The 17,697-nt window shown below is 34.4% G+C and overlaps 1 protein-coding gene across 1 annotated transcript in view; it reads right to left on the bottom strand.

The window, feature by feature from the left end:
• Positions 1–17,697, bottom strand: part of ASCC3 (activating signal cointegrator 1 complex subunit 3) — a 399,622-nt gene that overhangs the window by 318,351 nt on the left and 63,574 nt on the right. The window contains exons 9-10 of the mRNA XM_036767945.1: positions 6,619–6,819; positions 6,040–6,180 (exon numbers count right to left, since the gene is read on the bottom strand). Of these exons, the coding sequence (XP_036623840.1) occupies positions 6,040–6,180; positions 6,619–6,819 (342 nt within the window). The remainder of the gene's footprint in view (positions 1–6,039; positions 6,181–6,618; positions 6,820–17,697) is intronic.

The raw sequence follows: 17,697 nt of genomic DNA, 5'->3' as shown, positions 1-17,697 counted from the left end.
AAAATATTTTAAACTGAGGATCTTTGACTCCTGATCAAGCATCCTTTCTACTTTAGTAGACTGCCTCCCTATAGAGCTGAAATTGTTGTAATGCATGTAATGCATGTAAGATGCATGGTAACGCTGCAGCAAATCTCAACCCCTTCTCCATGGAGTGAAGCCAATCTCTGTATTCTCAGCACTTTCCAGAGAAAAAGGCTACTGCTTACTTGGAACACAATGGACTTTACTTGTTAAACTATCTTTATCGTCCCTGAATTCCTTCCTGCTCTGATTTGGGTATGGTAAGTGGAAGAGCAGGAAATAATAATTATAACTATGATGCTGATAGCTAGCATTTATACACTGCTTTATGGTTCACAAAGCACTTTCCAAATATTATCTCATTTTATGCTTACAACCCTATAAGTGTCATTAATAGTCCCATTTTACAGATGATGAACCCGAGACAAGCAGATTATATTGTACCGCATTGCATTGGTAGAACTGAATTGGAGCCACCAAAGTTTCTTGAACAGGGAAGTCACATAGTTAGACCTATGCTCTTAGGAAGATCATTTTGGCAGTCAGCTGAAGATAGAGTGGAGGAGAGAGAGTCTAGATGGAATAAAACTAAATCAAGAGACCACTTCAATAGCTTAGACAGAAGTGACAAGAGCCTGAATTAGGGTTCAGTTAAACTTGATAAATGGTTCTAGCCTATCAGGATCTTTTTGGATCCTACATCTTTCATCTGATTCATTAGCTTTTCCTCCCTGGTTTGCGTCAACTATAAATGCCACCTAAGCTCTTATCTAAGTTACTGAAAGACATACTGAACAGAATAGGACCAAGGACAAATCCCTAGGGGGACACTTTCTGGGACAACTTCAGAGAGACCACCCTCTGCTAATTGGGGCCTACAACTTAATTATTTTCAATTGTTAGTATAGGCTACATTGAACTATTGGTGGACACTTTTGGTTTTGTTTTGTGCAGACTGACAGAAAAAGAACAGAGTCAAGAAATCAGTGGGGGGGGGGGGGGAGGGGAGGAAGAAGTTTCTAGAATATGATCAATGACACTAGAAGAAACTTCTAAGTTCTGATTAGGGAAAAAAAAAAACACAAGAAATGTCCTGGATTAAACAATACATGTTTGTTATAAAGGAGGATTTCCATGTGGGGGTGGGGAGATGGAGAAGAGTATATTAGTGGGGAGGAGAGGAAAACATGAATGAAACATTTTTAATTTATAAGGAAAAATACAGAAGGGGAGACAAGGAAATAGAGCTGTTTTGTTACTACTTTGTTAAATTTAAAGTACATATGCTTCTTTAAAAACAAGCTATACATAACAGTTCATGGTTGTTTAAATAAAACTCTTTGCATATTAAAAAAGAAAAAAATAATAATTGATATGTTAAGACACAAAAGAAAACCATTAGAGACATTCCTTTAAGTCCTTTTTTAAAAGGGCAAAAGGCACTAAACTGACAGACAATAGGAAATCTCTTTTTATTGCTTGATTTTATTTTCATTTGAATAACAGGCAAGGAAGGATTAGCAGTCTTTTGCATACACACCAAAAAATACATGTGTAAGAAGTTTAGTTCTAATTGGCTCCAGAAGACAAAATTAGGACCCATGTGTGGAAGTTGCAGAGAAGCATATTAAGTGTTCATATAAGCAATAACTTCCTAAAAATTAAAGTTTTACCCTTTTTTGACCTCTCTGGAGCATATAACACTGCTCACCTGCTTTTCTTCCTGGGTACTTCTAATACTAGACTTCAGAAGATTTTAAAAATCCAAATGTGATAACATTTTTCAGTCAATAAACATTTATTAAGTACCTACTATATGCCACAGGCACCGTGCTAAGCACCAGGGAAGACAAAGAAAGGCAAAAAACAGTCCCTGACTATAAGGAGCTCACAGTGTCTGGGGGTGGGGGAGAATACTGGGGAAGGGCGAAAAACAAAATGCAAAAAAAAAACTATGTACAAACAAGATGTATAAAGGCAAAACTGGAAATAATGAGCAGAGGGAAGGCACTAGAATTCAGAGAGATTGGGAAAAGCTTCCTGTAGAAGGTGGAATTTTATTTGGGACTTCAAGAAAGTCAGGGAAACCAGGAGGTGAAGACAAGGAGGGAGAGCATTAGGAGTGTCTTGTTCAAGAGATATTCAAGGGGAACAAAGGATCTTATCAGACTATACATTAACAAATATTTTTAATCTGTAATTTATCAAAAATAAGCAATTGGGATGGTATTCTGGGAGTTCTGTTCTTCCAACTGTTTGTTTGATTCACCAGCAGGTGGGCTTATTCAAACCACCTTAGCACAATGAACAATAAATATTTCTTTCTAGTATATTTAACTATGATCTTGATTAATGGTTTAGCTAAAGCACAATTAATTTACCTTACATAATCTATACATTAAATCTTTAAGTTTGATTTTGAATTCATGAAATGAAAAATGCAAACTCATGAAGCTCAAATAAACAAAAATTACTAATTTAGATAAAATTTTTAAATTTTAAAATAAGTGAAAAAGTATAATATTCAGGAAAAATAATTTTGGAGTAATAATGGGAATTATAAAATTCATCTCAATCATTCTGTAAACCAAACCAGATTAATTCTGGTCTTTCTCATTCTGTAAACTAAACCAGACATATTGCACAGAAATTGAGATTTGGGAGGAGCCATGTAGTCCAATCCATACAGAAGGAAAATGCACTATAACATTCCCAAAGAATACTCATTCAACTTCTACTTCTATACAACCAAAGAACCTACTACTATTTTAGGCAGTACTACTATTTTAGGAGCCTTCTCATTGTTAAGCTTCAATATGCCTCTTTTCAACTTCTACCAACTGCTCCAGGTTCTGCTCTGTGGGGCAAAACAGAACAACTTGAATCTTTCCTCCACATAAGTCAATTTAATACTTAAAAATAGCAATACTTGTTTGTTAGTAATCTCTTCTCCATAGTAAACATACCTAGTTCTTTCAACCGGTTCCCATGTCACACACTTTAGGCTCTTCACTACACTGACTGCTTTCATCTAGACCAGGAGTTTTCAAACTTTTTGGTCTCAGGACCCCTTTTATACTCTTTCTTTCAGGAGGTAACTGGCAGATTCTTTTAATTTCTATTTTGCCCTCTAATTCTGGACAGTTTTCCTTTATAATTTCTTCAAATATGATATCTAGGCTCTTTTTTTGGTGGCTTTCAGATAGTCCAGTGATTCTTAAATATTTTTCCTTATTCTTTTTTCCAGGTCAGTTGCTTTTTCTACAAGATACTTAATATTTTCTTCTACTTTTTCCCCCCAGTCTTTTGACTTTATTTTGTTGTTTCCTGATGTTTCATGGAGTCATCAGCTTCTTTCTGGCCAATTCTAACTTTTAAACATTTATTTTCTTCAGGTTTTGTACCTTTTTACCAAGGTGTTAATTCTCTTTACTTTTTTTTTTGCATAGGTCTCATTTCTGTTCTGAATTTTTCCTCTCATGATCTTACTTGACTTTTAGAAATTTTTTGTGCTTTGTAAAAAATATTTTTCTTTAATTCTTCTAGGAGTTCTTGTTGGGCTTAGGCCGAACTTGAAATTTTCCTCGCAGCTTTGCTGTGTGTGTGTGTATTCAAGTCATCTGTCTTTGTGTCGTGTGTGTGTGTGTGTGTGTGTGTGTGTGTGTGTGTGTGTGTGTGTATTCAAGTCATCTGTCTTTGTGTCCTGAGCTTCCCTTGTGTCATAGTAATTTTTTATAGTTGGGTTCTTTTTTTGGCTGCACATTTTTCCAATCTACTTTGGACTTTATGTTAGTGTTGAGCTCTGTTTACTTCTAGGAGTGAGGAGGGGAAATGAGAGAAGAATGCCTGACATGAACTTCTGTCCTTTTAAGTCCAACTGCTTTCATGGCTTAGTCTGAGAGTCTATCAAGTTTTCAGCGTTTCCAAAGCAGTATAATCTGGAGAGAGGTCTGTTTCTTGCTCCTTACAAAGGGAGGGCCCTTGCTCCATCTCAACCACTCCCCTCCACCCTGCAGCTGTGACCTAGGACTGGGTAATGGGCAACAGAGCTACTAAATGGTATCTGTTCTTGCTCCCAGTATCGATACATGGGTCCCCAGGATCTCTTTCTGCTCAAGTGTTTCTTGCCTTAGTGTTCAGTCCCCTTAAACATCCCTGGGTATTGGAATGTTCCTTCCAGCACTCACTACTGGGCCACACTCCTGCCCAGCCCCCTTCTGCTCTCTTCCTAAGGTTCTATGACTTGGAAAATAACTCAGTGGGACTTTTTTCTGGCTTTCCTGATCAGAATTCAGTCTGGTACACTTCCTATGGTGCAGTTGAGGAGCTAAGGAAAAAAATACTCTAGCTTGACTCTACATCTCATTCACCACCCCCCGCCCCATGCAATCTGTTTCAGAATAATTGTTTTAGTTGAAATATATGAAGAAAATCTGGTTTCACTCTAATACATAGTTGGAAAAGAGAATATTATTTTAATAGGCAAATAATACTTTAGTAGTATTAGTAGTTTTAAGCTCATGGAGACCCTTTTGGTGATTTCCAGTGGCCTGCAGACCACATTCTGACTACTACTAGCTAACATCATTTTACACTTGTAAAGTTGATTTTCTGTACATGTGTCTTCATCCTATTATGATCAGGCCAATTTTTTAGCTCAAGAGTTAGCAAGCTGGCCTGAGGATCAAATCTTAATTTTTAAATTTTAAAATACAATAAAACTTTATTTTCAAATGTAGCCTACAAAAACAGCCTTCAGGAAGAATTTGGCCCTCAGCCATAGTTTGCCCACTCCTCCTCTACCCTGTCAAGATTCTTCTACATTGTATCACCCAAGGTACTGGTTTCTTTTTCAGCTTTATTCACCTGGAAATTTGATGAACATGCCAACAGTGTCTCTATCAAGCTTACTAGTGAAAATGTCAGACAGCACAGAAATAATTACAGATTCCTAGGGCACTCTACTGGAGGATTCTTACCACAATGACACTGAACCATTGACAACTACTCTGCATCTGGCCAGTTCTGAAAACTATCTGATTATATCATCATCTAATTAATATCTCACCATAATCTCCCCAGGAATACTATGAGATACTTTATACCCCTCTTATCACTCCTTCTTTGATGCTGCCTTAGTATTTACACATGGATTGTAACATCCAGTATCTTATAAATTGACTCATATTTATCCCCCAGTTGCTGTCAACCTGTATTTCTTGGATTCTAGAGTTAAATGTATAAGCCAGGGGTGGGAAACCTGTGGCCTCAAGGCCACATGTGGCCCTCAAGGTCCTCAAGTGTGGTCCTTTGAATCCAAACTTCACAGAACAAATCTCCTTAACAAAAGGATTTGTTCTTTAAAACTTGGACTCAGTCAAAAGGCCATACCCAAGGACCGAGAAGATCACATGTGGCCTCAAGGCTGCAGGTTCCCCACCCCTGGCAGAAACTCTTTGAAGGGAGGTTTTACCTTCTACTTCTTCTAATACAGGTCTATTTCTCTTGAGTGAATGAAAGTATGAATCCTTGAAAATTTTTCTCTATTTGTATGGATATGTTTCTATTAAGCCTATGAGAAACTATTTAAGATAAAAGTATGATCCTTTCAAAGAACTATGTATTTCCTTCTTCTGATGATGATTCATACTAACAACAATTTGTTCTCTTACGATTTCAAATAAAAAAAGAAAAAGCAAACAATAATAAAAGCACAACTGGTCACTGTAGATTACAATGTGTCTTGGACACATACATTTGGAATTTGGTAATACATTCAAGGTTCAACAAAAATATAAGCTAGAATCTGCACAGATGAAGAAACAAACAGAGAGAGTTGTGTCATATAGCCAATGCAAATTACAGGAATTAAAAAATTTTTAAAGCACCAATATATTTAGGATTTACCTGATGTACTGCATAGGTACCAATACTGACTGGCCTTTGTTTTCATCACATTTATACAATAAAAAAGTAACATACTCTTTTAAAAAGCTTCATATTAATTTAATATACCTGTGTTCTCAAGATTTCACCTTTGGACAATTGCATGTCACCAGTCAGCTCCTTCACTGTGATGCCCAATGGCTCCAGACGCTTGCTGAAGTAATTTGTCATTTCAGCTGCCAAAGCCTTCATTGGAGCAACATACACTATCTGTATGAAAAGGACACCAGCTTGATAAATGAGCTAAAGCCACAACATCATTTGTTTCACAGCAACCAATACAAATCAAAATTTATTGTGAAATATGATTCTAGGCCCTTCAAGTGAAAAATCTTAATAGTGATATATGAAAAGTAGTTATCTTTGCTGGATAAGTGTACAGCTGTTTAGAGGACAATGGATTTTGTTTATACAGCCTCATCACTTTGAAAATTGGTTCTGTTTCAAAGCTAAATGTATTTTCATAGCTTCAGGACACAGATAGGGACTGGTTTAATCTCAGTGAAGTAAATCAAGCAGCATTGTTTCTGTGACTTCAGCAAGTACAATATCCTTGAAAACTTCTGCATGTCATAAAACGTATATAACTGTATAATGGGTTTTATCTTACAATTTCAAAAGTTATTCTTAGGTTCATTAATTTCCTACCTTAAATTCATCCTTTCTGATAACACCCTGTTGAACATGTTGTCGAATTTCATGCAAAACTGTAAGCATGGCAATGTTAGTCTTCCCAGCTCCAGTGGGTGCACAAATCAGCATGTTTTCATTTGTGTTGTAGGCTGTCTCGAATACTATTGACTGGATTCGGTTGAGTCTTTTCACTCCCTTAAAAGCCAGCTGGCCAATCTGAATAAAGAAAAACCCCCCGCCAAAATCAACATGATGATTTCAAGGAGAGCACTAAAGTATTAGACATACACATTTAACTCCTTTTTATCAAAATAACATCACTGCTTGCTCAGTCTATCAGCATTCTACTATATTTAACTTGAGGTAGTGCACTTTGGGAAGCCAGGAAAACAGTTTACAGCTATGAAACATTGTTAAATACATTTATAAATTGCCTTTTGTTAAATTTGAAAACTCAGCAACAGCACAATCTTGATTCCAACATGCTTGTATAAATTCTAAATACATCACTGGTGAGAAATTTAAAAAACCAACAAAAAAATTCCTTTATAAAAGTATCACTGGGTTAAAACTGAATTGCAAAGTTCTAAAAAGTGTTCTTCTAAGATGGTATCTTTTCTTTTTTTTTTTTTTTAAAGAAGAAAAATGATCAAGTGCAGGATACACAAATCTATCAGAACATGATTATAGTTAAGGTGAAGTGGTTCAGGATGTTTAGAAAGCTAGCAAAATCATTTGCAACTATTACATATTTAAAATGCACTGATGAATTGGCCTTCATTAATTTTGAAAACTTTAATTTAGTCCTTTTGTGATTATATTAAATGAAATCCAAATTTCTGAAATTGGGACTTTGAAGGAAACTTTAAAAAACAATTAGAATTCGAAGAGAATTTTTTTAAACAACCAAGTTCATATCATGCTATAATAAGATGTCAGGTAGTAAAATATTCATAATAACTCATGGTATCATAGAGCAAATTAATGTTAAAGATATCAGAGAAAAATAATGGTGAAGATGCTCATGATAACACCAGATATTATTTTCTCCAACAGGGTAACTTCCATAAGATCATTTATTAATAGTATAGAAAAGAGGTAAGGACAAAAAAGGCATGGCATAAGGATTGGTGAGGAATACGCTGCTAGATTTATCTTCCCATTTCACCACTTTGATCATATCATTCTGCTTCTCAAACAACTTTAACCTTCCCCTATCATGCATAGGTTGCCAAAGTGGATAATATCACCCCCTATGTGGCACTGGACCAATCCAAGGGGATGGCAGTAACTTCATGTGCAACTGGGGGTGTTGAATAAAAATAAGGCGGCAGTGGAAGCATAAGGAAAGAGAAGAAAATTTTGAAAAACCATTCGTAAATGTTTAATCTGTTGTGTTACAGGATTAAAGTTGTAGTGATTACATTATTTTCCAAATAAACTCACAAAATGCAAGTTATAACCAATCAGTGGTTAAGTCCTGCTGACAGGTCTTAACAAGCAAGTGTTGGCAGGTGAGCATGTCACATATTGTTGAGAAGTCCAGCACACAGCAGCAAGAATATGTGCATGTAATGACTTGTCTACAATATGATATTATATGGTTACATGATGCAATATTGCATCATCAAAATTTCAATGCAGGAAACCCCCCACAAATTTACAATAAATTATTAAATTTAAGATGCATCATTTTTTTCAAAAAAAAAATGTGAATTAAAAAAAAGTTAAAGTATTAAAGAAAGTAGATTTCAAGGGGGGCGCTGAGTAATTTTTTTTAAAGGGGTCGGCATGCCAAGCAAGTTTGGTGTCCTATAGGATAAAATAGTAATTCCATAGTCAGATATTTAAGGAACACAATATGGACCCAATCTACCTGATGCATTAAATAACTTTCAATTAGTACACCACTAAGTATTTGAGAGGTGATATGAACCCAGGTTTCCTGACTCCAAATCCAGCATTCAATTCATTATCTTATGCTGCCTCTTATTTGTATTATAGATAATAAACAATTTTAACAATTTGAAATCTCTTTATCTTACAGAAAACAAGTAAACTACCTTGTGCAAGCATTTTATCACCAACTACAGATGAAGAAACTCGGTCCCAGAGTGGTAGAATGAGAGCCAAAGTCACACAGTTAATAAGGGTCAAAGCTAGGTGCTCTTTGCATTATACTACATACCTCTATGTAGATAATGGCATTTTTCCTTTCTTTGGTTTTAGCTAGTATTTTATAAAATTATGACTTAAAACAGCTGAATTTATGCAACATTAAGAAAACAACAACCTGGAAAATGATACATAAAAAACACCTTCACACCCTAAATTGATACTTTTTCTCATTAATCCATAACTGCGGGCATCCCAATGTAAATGCTTTCCAGTTCACATGAACTCTACAGTTGTAATCAAGTATCTCCTGGATTTATTAAATACTGCTAACATTTTAGTCCAGTTTGGTGATAAAAGCCACTTTGTCCAGCTTTTCTCAGCTGCCAACCCATTCCCATCCTACTCATCAATGTTTTATTCTACTTACATGAGAGGCTAATTAAAAAGTTGTACTTAGTTTTTTTTTTTTTTAATCTTCAGATAGCCTTGTATAATGTTTATCTCCCCATGCTCTTTCTCATGCAGGTAAAATAAAAAGAAAGGGAAATCATCTCAAGGAATCATACTACCTCTGAGAGCATGAAAAACTCAATAACTATTTTCCTGGAACCCTAACTTAATCAATAAATACTTCCATGTATTTATATAAAATACCTTTTGGTTTTCTGTTTTGATGGGGAAAAGTTATTCCACCTTTAGACCATTCCACCACTCTAGGCTTCATTCCTACCTCCTCCCCACTGGTAAATTGGATTTGTCCCCTTGAAGCACCCCAAGCTCTAACACATAGGGTTTTGCCTTACCTTACCAAGACGCGAGTCTTCACCTAACTTCCCAGTGATCTCTAGGCTATGCCAATGCACACATACTTCTCCATCAGAACCCTTAAGCAACCCTCTAAGAATACAAACTGCTAATCTGCATCAGAGGAAAAAGTTTCCACATAGTGAACTGTCCCCCCGTCTCCCCCAGATGTCATTTTTACTAGGAGAGTAAAGAGTATATTACCTATCTCATTCATTCATTCAACAAATATATGTTAAATAACTATGTGCAAAGTAAAATAAGATTACTTTAGCCTTTTATGTACTATTCAAAGAATGTCTTATGTTGTTCATAAACCATCAATCTTTGCAGTCATTAATCACAACATAAAATATATATTTATATTGCGTACTTTCACAGAATACTTTCATGAAGTTAATAATATTTGTTGAACACCCTGTGCAAGTAGAGACAGATAGATGGATAGATGGATAGAGTACAAAGACAGTGCAGCTTCTGCCCTGAGAATTTAAAATCCAAGTCATACCAAAGACCACACACAGAGTAAGTGGTTCTCTTTCAGAGGTGTGAATATATTTTATTTTCAACAGCCAGACTATTACAAAAGTGATAATGGGCTTCCCATTGAGTAGGTATTCTTAACTTTTTTTGTGTCAGAGGGGTCCTTGGTAGTCTGGTAAAAATCTGTGAACTTCTTCTCAGAATAATGTTTTTAAATACATAAAATGAAATACATAGGATATTACTGATTAAAAATAAACCAATTATACTGAAATACAGCTATCAAAAAATTTATTAATAAGTTCACAGACCCTAGGTTAAGAACTTCTGACACAGAAGAATAAGCTATAATGATTTAAGGTTGAATCAGCTTGTTTAATATTTCCATGTAGATACCCTTCCCACAGTTCCTGAGATATCTATCATCTAAGAATTTATGTACATGGCTTTTGAACCTATCAAGTAACAAATCACAAATTCACTACCCCCAGCTTGAATAACTCCCCTTTTCAATTTTCCTAAAATTATCCCCTTTCAAGCCTTAAAGGTATGCTCCAATTTTGGTATTCTAAATGGATTTAGCAAACTGATCAAAGTTTAATCAAGACATACTCTTCACGATGATATAGAGAAATATCCTCTCAGCCTTTATGCTTCTTGAACACAGTCAAGTCTTTTTTAGTCTATTCTCATATGGACACTAAATTATCTTGCTTCCTTAATCATTTTAATTTCCATTATCCAGATCATTTCCAGATTATCTATATCTTTTCAAATGTGCAGCAGACAAAATTGTGTAGACTTATATAGCAGTAAAATTATGCTATTTCTTTTGTTCTAACATCCCCTCCCCCTCCCCAGGCAGATTAGCAACTCTTTTATAATTTATAGTTTTAAAGAAATTCTTGGGGCACTAAGATGACTTCCACCATATCACATACTATCTATTAGAAATGACTAAATCTCAAGTTTATCCTGAGTCTGAGGACAATCAAGAAGGATCTATTGGGTCATGTTTAGTACTTAAGCCAGATGATAGAGATTAGCAGACCAGGCAACTATGGTAAAGTGGAAAGAACCTAAGGGTGGAATCAGCCCAATGATGGAAGCAACAGTAATGCAGCAGAAAAACTCAAATAAAACACAAAATTACAAACAAAAAATACTACTTAGTTGAAAATAAAATTAAGAGCTAAGTTTTCTTCAAATATAAGAAGAAAAGTCATTATTAGCTAATTTTAGCTTTATTAAACAAATGAAAACTAAAAGAAAAATAATCATATAAAATTCACAACAAACGAAGTGAAAATAATGGAAATTGTTGGAAAATATTATACCCAATTACGAGCCAATAAAACTGACAATTTAAATGAAATAAATACTTGAAAATATAAAAAAAGATTTAAAAAAAAAGTTTTTTTAAAAAATCTCAGAAACAGACATAATAGACTTTAAACTCTCAGAGTAAAAAAGACTAGGCCCAGATGGACTTAAAAGCAAATTCTAGTAAATAGTCAAATAATTTTTTTTTAAAAAATACACTTTAATCAGACTCCTTTGGGCTTGATGCCCAATCAAGGAGGGATAATGTATATAAAGAATAGTATAAACCAATATCATTATTTCTTAAAATATTAGTCCGAAGCCACCTATCTATTTATCAGTCTATGCAACAATACAGCCAAAAGATACATGCACTATGACCAGTTCAATTCATGCATGAAAATATGGATAGTTTAATATCAGAAAAAAACATAAAATATCCAAACAGAAATTTGCTGCCAATACTGCTGCCTGGATGGGAGAAAGATTACTCATTTTCCCCATGCTTATTCCAGCAAAACCCTGGAATTTGCACCAAACCAAAGTGATGATCATGATATCAATGATAAAATTATTTTAAGTCTCTTTTTCCACTCGAGAACTGCACAAAAAGTAGGCCAGAAGTCCATGTGCAGCAAAGCCAACTGACTGACCACTTCACCCAAAAGATCAGCATGTAAGAGCCTGGCCCTAGAAAACAGCCCCAATTCAAGATCTAAAGCTAGAAAGATGAGTAAATCAAAGAAAACACTTATCAAAAAGTGATTGAAAATATAAAGACCCATCCACAAAAAAGTGATAGTAACCAAGTAACAACTGTAAACAAAGACTCAAAAAACCCCTAGATTTTCCAGAAGGATGACACAAATGTCTAGAAGGAAGGAAGCAGGAGATAAAAATAAAATAAAAGCTGTGGAGGAAAGAACTAAAAGAAGGTAAACAGCTCTGAAGAAAGTGGCAAACGTTACCTAAAAAACATACTCCCTCAAGGCTATGACAGACCAGTCAGAAATCAATGACTCCATGAGACAGGAAAATAAACACATATACAACCAAAAAACCGAAGGAAAAAAGAGAATGTAAGATATAGAATTTTTTTTTTAAAACTGACCCGGAAAATAAGTAGAGTTATTTTTGTTAAAACTATATTTTGAACTATATTCAAGAAATTCCAAATGAAAACTGCCCAAATCTGTTGGAATTGGGGCCAAAGAATCCACAAAGAACCTGCTTAAAGAAACTCCAAAAGGAAGCAGACCAGTAATATCATAACCAAAATCAGGAGTTTCCATTAAAAAAAAACAACAAAAAAACAGATCTGGAAGTTTCTACAAGAAACAAGAGGAGCTCTTAGAACACATTTCCAAAAGCAAACAAGATAATTTTATAACCAAGAACAATCTAAATTGCAAAGCTAAACATAATCTAATTGGGAGTGGGGCATGGGAGATAGAATAGACAACTTTCAAGCATTTTCAAATAAAAGAGCAAAGCTGAGTTTGATTTTTAATATGCAATGCAAAGAGTCTAGAGAAATCTAGAAATGTAAATTTCCTGTGCAATTAAAAGCTATATGATATAATAGTAAAATTCTAAAAGAAGAGAAGAAACAACTGTCCCCCCACAAGATCAATGTCTTTAAACAGTATTGAGGAAGAACAATAAGAAAAAAAGAGGACTTGGGTTAGACTGGTCCCTTTTAAAGATTTTAGGTGGGGAAAGAAGAAAGTGTGTGTTTACATGTATGTGTATGTATGTATATGTATGTGTGTGTGAATGAGTGAATGACAGGGAGTATACAGAATACACTAATGTAAAAAGGAAAAATGGGATATGTCTCGCTATTTCTCATAAGTGAGGTGTGTGAAAAGAAAAGTATACAAACACGGAAGAAAAGGTTGGGGGGGTGGGGTGCTACAGGAGTGGCCATGAAACTCATTCTTCTTTGAAACAAAGGAAGAGCTGAACAAATACACACAGAGTTTGGTGTAGAAATACATCATACTGCACTGCCATTCTTATGGCAGGGGAAAGAGGGGAAGGAATTAGAAGATAATACCAAGAAGGGAATAGATTTAAGTAAAACAAACTTCTTAATCTGGAAGAGAAGAGATGAAGAGAAAAAAAAATAAAGGAGCTAAAATATAAGGGATGACTTAGATTTCCTTGGAAAATTGGGAAATGGTAAAACATACTGTGCCATATAAATGAAATGTAATGTTGCACCATAATAAGTGACAAGAGAGAAAATTTCAGAGAATCCACAGTAATCTATGAACTCATGTAAAAGCTGAGCAGAACAAAGAAAATAATTTATACAAGGACAGCAACATTGTAAAGGAAAACAATTTTGAAAGACTGCATAATACCTATCTCTACAATGACCAACTATGTCACCAAAACACCTATGATGAAACCTAGGTCTCTATCTTCCTAACGGAGAGATGACAGACACAGAAGAACAGAAAGTGCATAAAGACATAAATTTTTAGATATGGACACCATGTGTAGTTCAATATGTTTGATTACACTTTTAATTCACAAAGTTTTTTTTTCTTTTTCATTCTTTTAGCTTTTAATAAAAAGGGAAAATGTCAGGGAGTAGGAAGGATGGGGAGCAATAGCAATGCCAAAAAAAGAGGGCCACTGTACAAATTTTTTTTTGAATGAACAGAAGAAAACAGAAGTTCAGAAGGAAGTAGAAACAAGCAAAACTGTTGCTTAAAATTCCCATACTAAATTTGTTATAAATATTTTAAAATTCCAAAGCTGTAATAATAGAGAATTATCACTTCATATATAATCTTTTTTTCCCCTGTACTTCTTTGGAAATTATCGTGCTTGTTGATGTTTTTCTAGTTCAGAATAATGAAGATGAAAAAATAAATTCAATATTTAGTTACCATCAAAGATAAATATAAGCACTACTTTCTACATAAAGCCTTTCTTGATCTCAGCAGCTAGTGCCTTCACTCCAAAATTACTTTGGTTTTAGTATCTATATGTTTATATAAACTTATATACAAATATGCTGTCTTCATAAATAAAATGAAAAGACAGAGACTTCATTTCTAACTTTTTAGATCCAACACTCAGCATAGCCCCTGGTACATAAAATACAGTGTTCACTGAATGATATGAAATGGATCAGTTCCAACCTGAATCTACTTCTACAGCTGAATTTTTTACAACAAACTACAGCAAACTTTTTTATCTTATAGAAATATCATGACGTCTGAACAATTCTAAGGTAATTTTATATACTTAATAAACTTTTGATATTCTTTAGTTATAATTATTAAATGCTGCCTATATAAAGATAATATTTAACTAGTTAGGAAAAAATAATAAAAAATAACCCACTTGCTAAAAATCACTTTGCATCACACTTATTTTGTCAAATCAGTTAACTAGTATTGACTTTTGAACTGATAGCTCAGAACTGCTACTAAGCAGCAAATATATTGTATGTGCTCAGTAATAACAACAATAATAACAGTAGGTGGCCTTTATCCTTTTAGGCTGGCAAGGCACTTAAAACACATTAACTCCTCTCCGAAAAACCTATGAGATAAGTGTTAAAAAGTATTTCTATCCCCATTACATACAGGAAAGAACTAAAAACACGGAAAATCCAGAAGAATGATTTAGAGGAAAATTAATGGTTTGGTACAAGAGTTTCAAAACACTTCCATTAAGAGAATCCCTAAAAATTAAAAATGACTCCATAAAACAATAAGAAATACTTAATTTAATATTTTAAAAAAGAATAGAAAATTTATGTAGCAAAAACAAGTGTCCTGGTAAACATGCCAAGAAGGGATAATTTAAGTATTAAAGGCCCTTTAGAAAGCCATGACAAAAAAAAAAAGAGAGAGAGAGCCTTGACATTATATTTCGTAAATGAAAACAGCCCACACCTCTTAGAATCAGAGGGTAAAGTGAAAGGACAAGGAGTCTACCAGATACCTCCTGAAAGAAATCTCAAAAGAAAAACTTCCCAAAATACCAGAGACAAAATCTGGAGATTCCATGTCAAAAAAAAAAATTACTTCCAGCAACCAGAAAGAATCCAAGTACTAAGGAGTCACAGTCACAATCAGACATGATTTAGCAGCCACAACTATAAAGGAGCAGAGAACCTGAACAATGATAATCCAAAAAGCAAAAAATAAAGACTTACAACCAAGAATAATTTATTCAGCAAAACTGAGTATACTCCTACAAGGAAAAAAAATGAACCTTTAATGAATCAAGGCTTCTACTTATTCCTGATAAGACCAAAGCTAAGTAGAAACTCTGAATTACCAGCATAGAATTCAAAAGGAATTTTAAAAGTGAGCAGTGAGAAGGAACCATACCTTTTTAAATATTATTTACATTATAATAGGGAAAGATAATTAAAGTATCCCTTCAGAATCCTATTATTAGAGTCCAAAGAGGAAGTTAAATAAAAGCAAGTGCCTTGTTAATATTGTTGGTCTTGTTAATATTTTAATGATGATCTTAATAGAAAAAAAGGAAATGGAGGGGGAAAAAGACATACTCTAAGATATATGGGGAGGAAGGCTACAGGAACATACTATCTCAATAATGGGGACACACAAGTAGAACAGAAGACAGTGAGATCTAAACCTACTTTCATATGAACCAGATAAAGGAGGGCAGGATACACACAAAGTTGGGTACAGAAATACATTCAGCTAACAAGGAAATAGGAGGAAACAATGAGAAGGGAGAATAAGACAAAGGGTACATTCAGGAATGGATTAGTCCTAAGCAAAACAACTCAAAATTCAAAGGATGAATTGTTAAGAGAGGTTTTAAAAGGAAAGAAAATGTGGATCATACATTAGGCATAGAAGCAAATGAACATATACAAATCAACAGTTTATCTCGGTTCATTGAAATTCTACAACAAACTCCTCTTCACATATTCCACATTCCAGACAAACTCAATGTTTCTGAAATTCAGAATTCCATTTCTTTACTCAGTGTAAAGGCTCTACTCCCAAGCCCTCTGCTTCTCTCCATCTCTCAGAATTCTCAACTTCCCTCAAAGATCAGTTGAGAAACCACCTCCACCATGAAGCCTTTCCTCATCTCAGCAGTCACGACAGTTTTTTCCTTCTATTATATTCACTAATATGTTGTGTCTCCAGTAAAAATCAAGCTTTTTAAAGACAGCACTGCTTTGATTTTTGTTTTTCTATCCCCAGTCTCTAACAGTGCTTTGCACATACTCATTTAATAAATGTTTATTGAATGAGCAAACGACAAAAGATACAAGTCTGTCAGAGTTACATGATACTTAGGTATATAGCAACCATTTATTAAATCATTGGTTTTATGCTATTTCCAAAACTGTATTTTCTGTTAAAAGTTAAAATCCCTTTAAGGAAAACAGAACTACTTTCTAGGTTGTGTGTGTGTGTGTGTGTGTTGTGTATATGTAGGTGGGTGTGCATCTATATACGCTAGAGCATAAGCCTGGAAAACTAAGATATAAGACCCTATTTTATCTTGTGAAAATATAAACACTGTTTTTATAGGTACAGGAAAATTAAAGGGTGGGAGAAAATAAGGACAACTACAACTATTCAAACTTCTAATCATCAGAATTTATCAAATTATGGCTCTGAGATAATTCAAATATCCTTTGTCAAAAGCTTTTCTGTTCTGATGATAGGATATCTATCTGATCAATGTGGGGGTGGGGTGGGAGACTTATTGGCATTCTTTAAGGAGTGGCATTTTATTAGATTATTTCTAACTGTTGGCAGATGTCAGAATTCCCACTGTAACTTAGCAGGTGTTTTTCTGCAGCTGGTGCCCTTTCACGGTTAGCGGTTTGCAAGTGTTCCCATTAGAATTTAAGTGCTTCAATTCTGATGTGCTTTAGCTCAGACAAATAATTATTATTTATAAAAACAAGTACATATAGGATTTCCTCTCAAATGAGATTCATTCAGTTTAACCTATTTCTACTGAGTACTCTCAACATAGAAACTTTATGGTACATATCATAATCAACTGTTAGCTAGCCTCAAATAACAATTTTTCATTTCTACATAATTTATCTATTAACTAACTCAAGAGAACATAGGACAAGTACATCTACATCTACCATATGCCAATTCACAGATAAAGAGATAAGATCTGTAATTTACTTAAGGAGATGATCTCCCAGATGTGGAAACTCCTTCTAGCAATACAGGTCAGCATATTTTGCAACAATTTATAGTCTTAAGAGAGTTGCCTAAAGAGAATAAATGACTTGTCCAGGGTCACATAGCATGTGTCAGAGATAGGACAATTATTATACTAGGAAAAAACAAAACACTTAGCACATTTAGCCATAAGACT

The sequence above is a fragment of the Trichosurus vulpecula genome, chromosome 7 (assembly GCF_011100635.1).
Source record: "Trichosurus vulpecula isolate mTriVul1 chromosome 7, mTriVul1.pri, whole genome shotgun sequence".
NCBI classification, from domain to species: Eukaryota; Metazoa; Chordata; class Mammalia; order Diprotodontia; family Phalangeridae; genus Trichosurus; species Trichosurus vulpecula.
Note: the sequence above shows the minus strand (reverse complement) of the source record. Positions and strands in the feature narration are given on the sequence as shown.